We start from the raw sequence: 14,956 nt of genomic DNA on the forward strand, positions 1-14,956 counted from the left end.
AGTGAAAGGGAGAGGAAATTAGAATAAAACGAGTGGAACCACCGCAATTGACGAGGAACGAGCGTACGAGTGGGGCAAGTTTGACGTGGCGGCGGCGCGAAAGTGTCTGTGGAGCGTTGCTGATGCGATGGCACGACGACGATGATGATGATGATGGTGTTGATGATTCACCGCTGGTAAGAAATCAGACAGAAGAACATATTATTATCACGCAGCTCAATTACGGAGCAATTTCTCCCCGGCTGCGACAGCCTCTGCAGGGCTCCTCATTGAAGCTGATTTGGGAAGCCTGCGGCGTCTTGGAGGACCAGTCAACGACTCGGCACTTCAGATGAAGAGATGGAGAGGAGAGGGAAGGGGAGAGGACGACCTGGGAGAGGAGGCACGCGGGAACGAAAGGGGGCGAGGAAGTCGTCAAGTAGGCAGAGCGGTGTCAGACAGGAAGGACAGAGAGGATTTAAACACCTGTTCAGTGATGAGAGGAAGCTCTGCTGCTGCTCCTGATGGTTTAGGCTACATCCATACTAATGTGTTTTCATTTAAAAATGGGTTTTCATTGTCCAGTTGATTCATCGATTTGATTTAGAACAAGCGCTCTGATTTTGCAGCTTCTTAAATGTGAACGTTGTCTGGTTTCAACATTTCCAAGTTCTCTCAGACAAGTCCAGACAAGAATGTCAGTTAGACTGGGCATGCACATGTGACGCAAACAAAAGGCTGATTCTCTCCTTTACAGTTCTTAGCTTAGTTTAACAGAGTTCTACTACCAAGAAACAGCCTTTGTAAAAAGTAAGGACAGACGACAACGTGACCCTGAAACGCTGTAAATGCAACTGCTCGTTCATAGACGATGGTGCAGTTACAGCAGATAAGACGCGATCAGGAAGTGGATTCGGGTTTCCAAATATCTCATTTAAGGACCCAAAATATAATAAACTATGCCCGGGCCTCCACCAAAGACTAATTGAACCATCTCAACTGAAGTTTCCCTCAGGACCGCTGGAGCTCAGAGTCCGCACGCTCTTTATATGGTAAGGCGAATAATAAGAAGCCTTAAACGATCTCAACCTGTTCTCAAACCTTAAATGGGTAAGAAGCCAGGCTCGCTGCCCTGGAGCCTTGGGGCATGGAATGTGAGCCACCTCGTGGGTCACTTTGGGGAAGCAGAACTGGTGCGACGGGGCCAACCACATGTAGCCCCAAAAGGTTTTCAAACACAAAACATAACATTTTTGAAACCAAAATGCAGTAGTAACTAACAACTGTAGGGCAGCTACTCCTGTGGTCCTCACTGTTGTGGAAGTTTATTTACTCTCAGTGAGTGTGTGAGCGAGGTGCATGAGTAAAAAGCAGAGAGATAAAGGGCTTTGTGCATCTGTAAGCCGTTATGTGTGTGTGTGTGTGTGTGTGCACGTAGAGAGAGAGAGAGAGAGAGGAAGACTGAGTGGGTGAGTTTATTTGTGATGCAGGAAGGGGAGTTATTTCATGATTTAATGCATTCTGTAGGTGTGCACCTTTCACACTCTGTGTGAGAATGTGTGGGAGTGTGTATGGATGTGTCCAATTCTGCGCGGATGTTTGCAGGTATATATGAGCTCGTGCCATATACAGTAACTAGCCCCTCCAGGCCGTCTCCGGGGTAACTTCCAGTGTCATGAACAGCATCGAATGAATCGCCTCACTGACCCGCACCGTGAGGGAATCGTAAACGCCACCTTGACCACAAACCCAAAACCCTGAGTCTCTTACACACCACGTGCCAGCAACTGTGTCGTGTGAAATATGTCACTTATCACCTGCTAGATCAAACACACATGAAAACTAACGTCACCGCCGTTTCCTTTCAGCGATCCTTTTATGTCACTTAAAAGCTGTGGTAAATGCTGAAGGTGTCGCTTGCAGTGATGAACCCACTGAGAATGATCCCCTTGGCTTTAAAGGAAAGGGAGGAAAGACGGAAGGAAAGGATCTTTATTGACATTATGCAACTGAAACTGCAAGGTCAGAGCTGCTGCGACTGAGCGCGCCGACCACAAGGGACCGGGACCTAACATTCTAACAATCACAGATTTTTCTGATGGTGGGAGGAAACCGGAGAGACTGGGGAGAACATGTAAACTCCACACAGGAAGTTCCCAGACAGGGAATCGACCCCAGCAACCAAGTCCTGCAACTTTTACTCATTTGATCCAGTTTCAGACACAGGAGGCAGCCGTCCAGCATCCAAACTGGCACACAGACAATGAAAAGACAGACCACTTTGTTAGGTACACAGGACGACGTCGTCGCCTGCTGCTGTAGCCCATCTGCTACAAGGTTCAACGTGCTGAGCTTTCAGAGATGTTCTGATTAAAAATTGCTGTTGCTGCTCATTGGATATGTTTTCCATTCTTTTTAAAAATCTACAGATGGTTACGTGTAAAAAAAAAAAGAAGTCCCAGCAGATCAGCAGTTTCTGTCTGACACCAGTAAAAAAGCCATGTTTAAAAGCACTTAAATCACCTTTCTACCACATTCTGATGCAAACAGACACGTGTCTAAATACAGTGAGATGTGACTAGCTGGTTAGATATTTGTGATAATGTAAAAGTGACTGCTGAGCACATTTATGTGCTTGTTTCATTTCATATGCCCTTTTTTTGTTTTTGCATCAGTTTGAGACGCTAAAGTTACCAAAGCCAAATGTCTAAACACAGGCAGCCATATTGAATGTTAGAACGAGTATGTTTGGACATTTGATCTTGACGTTTTTGGACAGTATGATATTATGTCAAATGTAAACAATTCATTTAGCATCATTTGGTGGACGACCTGTTTGTTTAGTTGAATGACTTAAAGAGTGAAGTAAAACAAACACAGTTTAAATATAGTTAAATCCCACCATGAACCACCACAAAATCATCCAGATCCAGATGTGAAAAGCTGTTTGCATCTGTCCGGGTGAATAATTAAACCAGTGCAATCACCACTTCTGTTTACGGTAGCGACGGAGAAGAGGGATTATTGGGCAGCTTTGCTAAACCTCCTTGGTATAATCTCAAACGAGGGCTCCAATTTAGAGATGCTCGATAAAACCAGCATGATCAGGGTCTTGGTATCAGCTTACAGAGGGGAAAATTACAGACCTGATCCCTGCATGCGTGGAGGCCATTTGGACTCCAGTTAGTTTCCAGAAATGTTCTGCACCAACCGCACAGTCTCTGCCAACCAGGCCTTAGCTACTCTAACAAGCCTTCAAACCAAACTGGGGTTCCCCTAAGGATTACGCCAGGATTTGAGTCAACGTCGGATTTGTAGAAGGGATGAGGCGTTTATCTTTTCTTTCCCCCACCAACATTCCTTCCCTCAGCTTTCTTCAGTCTCACATGTCTGTCTCTCTTTCTCTTGCCTGTCTCCATCGCTCTTTCTATCTCTCTCCTCTCGAACTTACAGATTGAGACGAGTCTTTGGGATAGTTGGCATTCAGCCCCCCCGTATTGAGAAGTCAAAAAAGCAACGCTGTCAGTTCCCCTCCTCGTGCTCAATGGGACCGTAAGGACAAAAGCCTTCACTGACAGGCCCTATCTCTACCCAACCAACATGTCATCACCCCGTGTCTTCACTACACTGCCGCGTTCTCTCTTCTCTTCCTGTCTCCAACTCTCTGTCCTATTAGCGCAACACAATACACGGGGATTAGTGTATGGTGTGTTGAGGAGATAGCAAGGCAGTGGCTCATGCTCGGCGTTGCGAGTCTGCGTGGGTGTGATTGCGTGTCCGTGTGCACACTTGCGCGTTGCATGTCAATGAAGCAGCAGACGTAGTCATTTCACAGAAGTGGACGTTCTGCAGAATGCATCGCCCCCGACAACAAGGCCGCCGAGTGTTTTTCAGCGTGATGTGATCATTACGCTCGGGAGACAGACACACTTCATGCCGTGTGATGATTCCGTCCGCGCGGAAGTCTATTTGTGGAGGAGGAGGACGTTTCGCGGCGGCTGCAGTGGAGATGCCGGAGATACAGTCGGTGCACGCTGTGATCAAGACTGGAAAAAAATCAGCCAGGATACATGAGTGGCGCTGCAGACAATCTGACCTGATGTGAATGCTTTCGTGCAGCTTCGTGTATCACGTCCCACCGCCCAGCACGGCAGCAACACCATAGCATTCAGCGTACAATATTTCCCTGAAAAACATTCAATAAAATTCATTCATTCTCTTTATTTTGTTCTTTTGTTTGCAGACCGTTCCTCTGCTTGCTCTGAGTAAACATTAATGTTAAATATGTCAACTCAAAATGTGGATTTTGGAGTATAATAATTATGAGATTAAATTGACCACTGGTCTGTATATTCAAACTGACATTTTATTTGTGATATTAAAGCCCCTGAAACAATGAAGTGAAGTGAAGTGTGACGGACATTCAATATTTTTTTGCTGTGTCCTGTTTTAAGATGATCTATTTATTTAGATTTAGACCCAGTATTTTATTTTATTTTATTTTATCTAGCTCAGCTCAACACTGAGGCAAAGTTGAAACAAAACATGTTAACATGTGTATTCTAGTACTAGCGTGGGCAGCTAAATGTAAGTATTCTGTTGTTCCATTCAATTAAGATGAATGACAGAATGACTGACTGACATGCCATGTGCACTGAATTTAAAAAATATGGTTTTTAAATAGCAATGATTTAATTGTAGAATCTCAATACAAATCAAATCAACAAACAAACAACAACAGACGTCCTTCCTGCTCCTTTTTGCCCATTGCTGTGCCTCACTTGTAGTATTGTGTGCAACTAAAGTAACCAACTGCAGAGTCAACGATCTGCTTCCTGTTTACATGAGTGTGTGTGCACAACATCTGCAGTCAGGCAAACTGGTGTGGACTCAAGTTACTGCTCAAGCTTTACATTAAGAGCATTTAAAAGGTAAAACAAAACAGAGACCACGTGTGTGTCAGTGCACTTGAGCCGTGCTTTGTGGAATGGAATGGTTTGGCTTGGCACAGATATAGATATAGTACCAAAATAATTGCCCCCCCACCACTCCACGCTTTAGTACAGTGGTGTCAAACTCAGTAAAATAACAGCATGATAAACTATGAACAACAAGGACTCCAAACGTTTCCCCTTGTTTCACATTTAATAAAGTGTCATATTATGAACAACCTGAATTTCCTGAGAAAAATAAGTGCAATTTCAACAATAGTGTGTCTAAGTTTACCATTTACACATGAAAAATATGTTATTTAGCTTTATTTTATTGGATTTATTGTACGATTAGAACCTAATCCTCCTCCTTTGTTGTCTGTTGTGTCAGTTTACTGGCTCGTGTTTCGACTGCTGCTAAATGGCTTAACCATTCCAAACTGTACCAAACTGCACCATGTTTACCATGATGGAAACCCGGCACTGGAGGTAGAGTTCACTGAGAAAGAAACAACTATCTTTTTTACAGCAGTTGAGTTTGAAATATGGCCCAGTGTAATGGCAGAAGAAGGAGCAGCCACAGTGAGCTGTAAAGATGAGGAGCTGCAGGCGACAGGCTTCACACCTCCAACCTCTCAGCGAGGTAACCGACTCCTTCCACTGTGCCCTGCTGTTCCGCGACTGACGCCGCGCACAGCAGAAAATCACATCACGGTCGCTCCCACGACGCCGGAGAAAAGCCAATTAATGTCTGACTTATTCTCATTACAACAGAAGTTAATTGTGCGGCCCACAGACGGAGAAAACATGTTTTCAGAGGCTTATAATTCAGATTTCTTTGTCCATGAGAAGTTGTCGTTCCTCAGTCCAGACTGAGCTCAGAGACACATGCTGTGTGCACGAGCTTAAAGACAAAAACACAATCACAAGTCTTTTGTCATGCCGTATCTTCACTCTCTTCAGTGGCGACTGAACACTTCAAGTAAAAACACTTTCTTTGTTCATTTCATTTCATTTTCAAGCAAAACAATGAAGCTGTTTAATGTGATCAGGAATCACAATCAATGCAACACATGATGTGTCTTAACAGCAGTCAGCGCTAATCTCCTTTCATGACATAGAGTAGATCTATTTAAAGGGATAATCCGGAAACAGCAGGGGAGTTGAGCAATGGGTCAATAATCCCTACATATGTGTGTGTGAGAGTGTGTGTGCTGGCATTTGTCACCTCTTAAGGATCTTTTATGGCATAAACACAGACCTTGTCAGGACCAGTTGACCTCATGGAGACCAAAACCTAACCTAAAAGGGAAGTATCTTAGCAGAAAATGACTTAGGTAGACGTTGAAGTCACTTTTTATAATATTACTTAAAAGTCTTAAAGTATGTGACATTTACTGTACTTAAGTATCAAAAGTAAATTTCTGATATAAAATGTACTTGAAAAAGTAAAAAAAGTGAGGCATAAGGATTGAGCCATGGTAGCTCAGTGGTAGTTGGAGTTGCTGTTCAACTGGATGGTTGTGGGTTCAATCCCTGGCCCTGCTAGTCTATATGTGTCCTTGAGCAAGACACTTAACTGCATATTGAAGCGTGTGAATGGGTAAAAGCAGCTCATCAAGACTAGAAAAGCTCTATAAAAATACAGACCATAACTAAATCTTCTTCTTCGTTTGGTTTTATTCGGTAGCAACAAGTAACAAAGATAGTTATGGGAAAATCTAGTGGAGTAAATGTAAAAGTTGCTAGTAATATAAATAAGAAGGTTTTGCACTTAAGTACAGTTAAGTATATGGTTATGGTTAAGGTCAGGGATAAGTCTTTGTTTAGGCTGTCCAAATGAATGGACATCATTGCAGTGTCCTAAGAAGACTAGCTTTGTTTGTGTGTGTGTGTGTGTGTAACCTCTTAGCCCTGCACTAAATATCCACATGGACACAACTTCAGATAAAACAAATCTGGCCCCTGCCACTGCCTTGCCTCGTTTGCTCTCTCTCTCCCTGTCTCTCTCCCTGTCTCTCTCGCCGGGCTGCCTGCTAAGCCTCTTACCTATGGGATTATTGGCAACGCTAGGTATTATATAGCTTCATTCATCTAGATGATGCGTTATTAATGTGTTGGGGAATGAAACCATCTGTAACAGCAGTACAGGATGACGGGTGAGGGGATGGTGTGTCAGCGTGTGTGTGTGTGTGTGTGTGTACTTTTTCTGGCATTAACACTGACCTTGTCAGGACCGGAAACCTGGTCCTAATGAGGCAGAACTTAATTTCTGAGGAACTGGTTAAGTTAAGGGCTACGGTTTGCATTGTGGTCGCGTTGTGGTTAGTAATAACACTTTGTTTAGGCTGTGTCAATGCAGTGTCCTAAGAAGAATAGCTGAGCATCCATCCATCCATCCATCCATCTTCTACAGCTTTATCCTCCACATGAGGGTCGCTGTGCCAATCTCAGCTGACATAGGGCGACAGGCGGGGTCCACCCTGGACAGCTCGCCAGTCCATCACAAGGTCACATACAGAGACACACAACCATTCAATCTCACAGATATTTACCTAATCTCCATATTGCATGTTTTTGGACCGTGGGAGGAAACCGGAGGACTCTGAGCGGGTCTGGAACCCCGGTCTTCGTTCTAACCACTACCACATTGTGTAATTATCCACATGCTCCGTGAGGGACAATACAATCATCATCTCCAGACTCAACACCATTGACAGGACAACAGGAGTCACGCCAGTGTGCATGTGTCGCATTTCTAACATCCTGACACCTGTTGAATACCAACCCCCTCCTTCACACACGGTGAGTAAAGACAGGAGGAGGGGGGTCTGCTGCCTCCGGATTACATGGATACCACATGGAAGAGGCCCGCCGTACATGTAGCACCTGTGCGAGGAGGAGCGTTCAGCACAGAGGCGTCCGTGTGTGATGTTTGCGCTGCCATGGATACGCCAACTGTCACTCTGAAGTTTTCGGATTCTGTGCTGACACAGATATTTTGCACGGGAGTGGGATCAGCTCGGTGAAACAACATGACAGGTCTTTTATGGCACGGCGAATTATGATAATAATGAAATGTGTTTTTTTTGAAGGAGGAAGGTGTCACGTATACAAATTACCCATCAACATCAAAGTGTCTTGGTGTTTTTTACATGCATCTCTTTCAAGTCTGAGATTCTTAGCCCTTTCACTCAGATGTGAACGTTTCCGTCTCTCTCCTCTCTCGCCGAGATTACGAGCACTTGAAAAAAGGAAGATCTCCGCGTGTTGAGTCATCACGACAAATGGACGGACCGATGTGGAGGCTGCACTTTACTTTTCCCTCATTACAGGTTTAACAGCGCAACACTTTATTGATGTAATGATTGGGACAGTTGAAATTTGAAATCACACAGTGCATCTCCGGGGGCGTCTCTGGACTGTAATTATGTATGTCCCGATGTCTGTTTAAAGCAAAATAGCTCACACTCCAACGTGATTTAGTTTTGCGAAGTGCCAATTTAACCACCAATTACCGCGGCGAAAGTGGCTTTGCTGCCACACAAAAAACAGCGCTGACAGTGACTGGCACATGAAGTGGCACCAGGAGCAAAGTGCGTGTGAGGCGGGTGTGGGAAAGGTGAGGAAGGCAGTTTTCCCTCGCAACGTGAAGAACGAGTGTTTCGGGAAATGAAATATACGACACCACACCACACTAGAAGCATGTTTTTTGCATCGCTGCTTAGTAATACAAACAAATTTGACTGAATGACGACTAACACGCCAACTGAACACATTCAAGCACATAAATCTTGCAGCTACGGTGCCGTGTCACCTATGACTCCACACCCCCTCATCGCAGACTGTTCCAAAAAAGGACATCATTGAGTATACGTGCAAAGGTATATGCATGTAGTGGCTTCCCTGCATCAATGTTTGTGCATCATAGGCACAAATAAAGTCCTCATGGGGACCAAAACCTGGACCTAATGAGGCAGAAGCTCATTTCTGAGGATCTGGTTAATTTCAGGGGGACGATTTGAATTGTGGTTAGGTTAAGTTTAGGTTTTGGGCTGTCCAAATGAATGGAAGTCAATGTGTGAGTCAGCGCTGTGATCACGAGCACAGCGGGATGAATCACGGTGTGGTCGCGCTGATGGTTGGAGCACAGACTGGTAGCAACAACGAATTTCCAGCAAAGCTCCCAAATGTGAAACACATGTGACGCACGCGCCGGTACTCCCCGGTGTACGCCATCATCATTTAAACGACGATTCCAGCAGGACTCGAGACCTTTACCGAGTGATTTCATTTTCGCGTTAACGCTGAGTCTTTACAATGTTTTTTTGCTTTTTCAACAGAAATAAAGAAGTGTTTTGAGCCTGGCTGAACCCACTAAAAAAAAGGTGATTAACACCATTCTCGTTGCCAGTGGTTGGTCTGCCCCGTGGTGTTTTCACCCCTGCACCATCTGTGTGTGTGTGAAATGTGATGTCACGAATGCGGCAGACACAAAAAGAGTGAGCGCGATCCGTGACAATGTTACAGTCGATAGTATTTTGTGTGTTTTACTGGAGTGATTTTTAGATGCTGAAAAAACTGCTATAGTGGCTGTAAGCGTCAGAAATGACGTGCGCGTGAATGCAGATTAAACCCATTCCCGCTGGTCAAGAACACGTTTAAACCGGGGATTACACAGGGGTTTTTTTTATTCAAAAGGGTATTTGAAACCCTTTATGAGAAGTTGAAGAAGAGAATATTATATCAGGGTGTTTTCTGTCACGTGACAAACCCCACAGAGCTGTTCTCGCGTCTGTCATTTTTTTTGTTATTTTCCTTAGTCAGTCACAACCTATTCAAGTAAAAATATCCAGCGGCTCTCGTTCCTTTGTATACATAAGGTCTGCAGCTGAGCCTAGTGTACCACCGAGAACAAAAACCATGAGATGAAGTATGATTTTCTGTGGTTAAACCTGTCATGTAATATTTGTATGCAGTGGATTCTGAATGTCCTGTGTTTTAGAGGAGGCTTGTAAGGATTAGTTACGTCATCATCTTCCATGCAGGAACCCAGTAGGAAAACTTGGTGCAAGCGGAAACAAAAAAAAGGGGAAAAGTGAGCATCATAAGTAATGTTTCACGTCCTACCATGACTAACTGGGAAACTCTTTACAACATGTGCGAGCCGGACGCCCGCTGGGCACATGGGGCTCGTGACGGCGTGCGGCTACCGCGGCAGACGGAAAGAAAACGCTGACAGCCAGATGTGGAGCTCGCAAACAGACGCTTTGCAGAGCTTTTCTCAGTCTCCTGCTGAAGGTAGATCCTTTAAATGTTGGCACATTAGCGGGGAAACCTTAATAAGCACTTATTAATAATAGAAAAAAAAAGTATGAGGCCATCGTGTAATGTTCGGTCCCTTCTGGCAACACACAGACGCGATCCTGTGTGAGAAATCAAATCAAGTCTAAATTCACAGTTTGCCTCAGTGAGTCAATTTTTGTACGAGCGCTAATTTCCTGAATCAATCTGATTCCAATTTCTGATTTGACTTGTTTTGATTCCATATAAAGAGATTTTTGCAGAAAACCAAAGATGCTAAAGTCTTCAACTGCGTGGTAGACGTTTACGGCGAGCTCGTCCCCTGACGGTGGTGGTGGACATCTCTCTTTGGATCATACCATTTTACTTTCTTCTTTGACTTTGGCCATTACCAACACCGACTATCGTAGCGACTCGTCCCCTACAACATGTACAGCTCTAAATAAAGGAAAAACCTCAAGTTTGGAGCAGAGAAAAGGGTTCAACAACATCAGATACAGAAGGCGGCAGACACGTGAACAAACAAGCCGCGCTGTCTGATGGATGACGAGAGAAAAACATCTCCTGCTCTCCCGTTTCTCAAAAGACACACACAACAGGAGACAACCACTAATGACAGCTGCAGCTCCTGCCTGCTGTGGTGACACATCCTCAGCTATGCAGAATATTCCAACACAAGTTATCATGTAAGAGCTCTGCTGCGTTTGTCACTGTAGCTCTTGGCTTATTCTATTCTGGAAGTGCTGCTCTCGCCACCCGGTGCCTCATATACAGCATCAGTTGGTGCTTACGCTTAAACCCTTAGGCTGGACTACGCTGCCTTGCCAAGTGCCGCTCACGCAAAAACACCACCCACAAGGAGGGAGGGAGGGAGGGAGGGAGGGGGAAAAAAATGAAAATGCAGTTATTAACCAGTTGAGGGAGCGCGTGTGGCTGAGGGCGACTAGTTGAACGTGAGGAGTCTGGGGGCCACAGAACTGCAGAAGAAGAAGAAGAGAGACGGAGGGCTGAGAGTCTGTGACTGGCTTCACAGTCTCAGGCCGTGTGAAGTGCTGCTCTGAGCCCATGAGGAGGAAAAGCCTTATTTAAGAGCTCACGGCTGCAGCATGAGCAGGCTGTGACACAACTTGATGCACAGTTGTCATTTCATGAAGAGTCCTTGAAGGAATATTACAGTAATTCCATGCAGCGCGAGGTAATAATATCCCGAAGTGCTTTAATGTTAACTCACTAACAAGCGCCACAGTCATCGGTTCCCTGAAGCACCATAACGGGTATATTACGCTGATATTTCACTGACGGATTCACCGGCTGACAAACAGCAGACAAACGCCTCAAATAAAAGCCGCCCTTGGTACGACTTTGTTCTGTGGAGAGAAGCCGGCAGGTGGGACAAGCCGGTCCTGATGCCAGATGAAGTGAGTGAGCGAGTCACTGCAGGATCTGCGGAGGAGACAAGATAATACAGCTCTAGAGCGAGTGACTGCGCGCGAGGCCACAGTGTATCACGCCACATCGCTGCCGCTTATCTGCTGGTCGCACGGCGGTGGCTGAGGAGGAGTAGGGTCGTACTTGAACGCCTGGCAGCCTCTGCGGAGGGAGGACGTGCCGCACGTTCTTTTTGGCCAGGAACAACAACTGTGTCAAAGCGTCTGTTGTGCAAATTTGCTTTAATTCCAGACATCAGGTTGTGAAAAATGAATCTCTGCAAATACATAAAAACCTACTCAGTCAGACAGTGTACAAGTCTCTGGGGCATGGGGGACGTGTTCCTGGTGCCACTGCAAATAAACACTTGGATTTTTTTTTTGGGGGGGAGGGAATCAATATTTTATTTAATTCCCAGCGTGCAACATTCTCTCCTCTTCGCTCATGAATGGACACAGTCTCAGAGTCTATCTGTAGTTCATTTATTCATTTTAGTGTGTATGATGTTCATTATGCAGCCACAACTGAACTGCTGTGTGTGTGTGTGTGTGTGTGTGCGTGTGCTCAGGCTCCACAATCACACCATTGTATCCCACCCTGACCTTTGTGTTTTGATGTTGCCATTAGCAATAAAAATAAAAACTGCCTTTTTTCTCTCTCCACAGACAGCACATGACTCTAATATCTATGCGCACTCATCAAAAGCCAGGATGTAAATTGGATTAGGTTTCAATTTGGCCTGTGCTGCTGAGCCCAGCAGCTCCTGCATTTGACACAAAACACCAAACACACCGTGACAGGTAAAAAAAAAACCAAAAAGAAAAAAACCCTCACACCCCACTCAGTTGACTCGGCATCTCCACAGAGCTTAGTCAAAAGCGCGTGCCCTGGAGTGAACCACTGCACGCTGGGATCAGATTTTAGACTCAGCAAACTGGAGTCTCTGTGTCTTCATTCAGCGAGACTTCAGCTGAGGATGCCCGTCTCCCAGCATCCCTCACCTCATCCTCATCCTCACACATCCTCTCATTTCCCTGCGAGGAAGGTGACAACAGCCGCGCGCTCGTTCTTTTAGACGCAAGGCCGCCAAAAGCGCAAACTGGGAATGTTTTGACCCGTCTGCCTCACATCCTCCCCGCAGAGACACACACACTCTCTCTTGCTACACAGACACTGTACGTGGTGATGGACACATTGGCAGCGCTGTCTCTGTCTCTGTCTCTCTTACCGGTTGCTGTATGTGTCGCGCCGCTCCTCTCGCGGGCGGAGGAGGAAGATGCGGCTGCTGCCGCCGCTTGTGGCTCTCGTCGCGCTGGAAATAGTCGCTGCCAGCGGCTTTGTTGCCCGCCGCGACCCGGTCCCTCTTCTCCCGCACGCTGGAAGCCCCGTCCTCGCCGGAGTCGAGGCTGCTGAAGTTCCACACGATCAGCGTCTGCACCAGCAGCACCGTGAGCGCCGCGATCAGGGCGGAGCGCGAGCGGCGGGCCAGCCTGCGAGCACACGAGCCGCCGACCATCATCGCACACCGGGGCAGCACGGAGCTGGAGGAGCGTCTGTGGCTGACTGTGCGCAGCGCGACCCGAGGAAGCAGTGGAAATAGAGGGGAGGAGGAGGAGGAGGAGGGGAGACAGGAGGAGGGGGAGGAGGCGAGGAGGAGCGTCGACAAGGAGAGGCAGAGGGCCACCGTGTGGTGAAACGACGGGGATTTTATCATTATATTACATTACATTATATCATTATTTTATTTGATATCATTTGTTTCTTAGACGAATACAGTGGTTATTTCTCCACAAGATAAACCGGAAAGTCACGAGGACAGAGCTTCTCATACCCACTGTCTCAGTGCCAACATCCAAAATCAACAAATAAACATCAATCAATAAATAAACAAATAAAACAAAAACCACCACTATTCCAAGTGCAATTCAACAATCCAAGCATCCTGCAGTCAAAAGTCAAAATGACTATAATAATATTATAAGTAGTAGAAATTGCTAACAAGGACAATGTTTCTAAGAACATTTAACAGCTTTTTGTTTTCATATTTATTTTAGTGAATTAATTAACTTAAATGTAAAATATATGCACATATTACATGGAAAAATGCTAGCCCATGGATGTGCGGAGGGGAGTTGGGCTTGTAATCAGGGCCGGCTCTTGGCATAGGCGATATAGGCGGTCGCCTATTGCGCCATCTGCTGGAGGGGCGCCGCAAGGTGACTAGTGATGAGTATACAGTCACTTTTGAGCACGACAAACACGCTCGTGGACACACACACACAATCTCGCCTAGGGCACAAAATTAGGTAGAGCCGGCCCTGCTTGTAATGGATGGTTACTGGTTCGAATCCCCACACGCCATTGCTCATTGTTGATAGGACACTCATTTAAACCTCAACTAGTTACTGGCCAATTTTGCCAACATCAGTGGTTCAAAACAAAAGGTTGAGATTGTTATAGGCGACATCACTACTGGTTGCCACGTGCGTGCATGGAATCCAAAAAAATCCATTCAGCTTTCCATGTGGCCCTCATTATGTGAGACATCATTAATGATGCGAGACCTCATTAAAAGCAAAGGTAAATTGGAGGCAGAGAAAAAAAAACAGTATGTATGATGGTGAATTTCTTTAAAGCTCTTCTTATTCTTTATACAGAACTATGACTCTGTCCACGCTGTCTCTGCCATTCCTTCCTTCTGTTTCATTGGTTCATGCATCAGGTTTATGTGGTGCAGACTTGCTATTCTTCATATCTGTAACAGGCTTCTGCTTTAAAACAGGAAATGCAAGTTTGTTTGGGCTGTTAGTAAAAAGCCAAACATTACATTTAAAAGACTTATTCTCAGGCGTCAAAAAGCAAAAAGGAGTTTTAAAGTGCTTCACAAATAAAGTTAGATTGGAATGGATTTCTAACATGAGAAGGTAAATGATTCCAGCAGATGGGAAAGGGAAGGAAAAAGCATTGGTCTGATCTTGTATTATAATTATGGATTTGTTTATTAAACAGAAATTCTCTCTTGTCTCCTCTCTGTTCTCTATGTGAAAGGAATTGCTGGCACACTATTCTACATTTTCATTTTTCCAAAACGAAATCTGGCAAAGAAATCCTGATAATAACCCAATATACCTGTAAATGGCTCCATTTGAAAAGCTCAATATGGTTATTACAGAGTATTATTGAGGCTCCAGGGACTCTCGACAGACTTAACTGATCCCAACAGGTAGCTACAGGAACACTGGGTCTCCTGATATATGATTTCCTGGGGCCACCATTTAACCGTACATCCCAGTGGAATATCTGTCTTTTCCTCA

At 45.3% G+C, this 14,956-nt stretch overlaps 1 protein-coding gene across 1 annotated transcript in view; it reads right to left on the minus strand.

The window, feature by feature from the left end:
• The window catches only part of LOC122771480 (xylosyltransferase 1-like), an 82,875-nt gene extending 69,679 nt beyond the window's left edge, over positions 1-13,196 (minus strand). Inside the window, exon 1 of the mRNA XM_044029074.1 lies at positions 12,871-13,196. Within this exon, the coding sequence (XP_043885009.1) occupies positions 12,871-13,161 (291 nt within the window). The 5' untranslated portion in view covers positions 13,162-13,196. The remainder of the gene's footprint in view (positions 1-12,870) is intronic.
• Between the last annotated feature and the right edge of the window lie 1,760 nt (positions 13,197-14,956).

The sequence above is a fragment of the Solea senegalensis genome, linkage group LG6 (assembly GCF_019176455.1).
Source record: "Solea senegalensis isolate Sse05_10M linkage group LG6, IFAPA_SoseM_1, whole genome shotgun sequence".
NCBI classification, from domain to species: domain Eukaryota; kingdom Metazoa; phylum Chordata; class Actinopteri; order Pleuronectiformes; family Soleidae; genus Solea; species Solea senegalensis.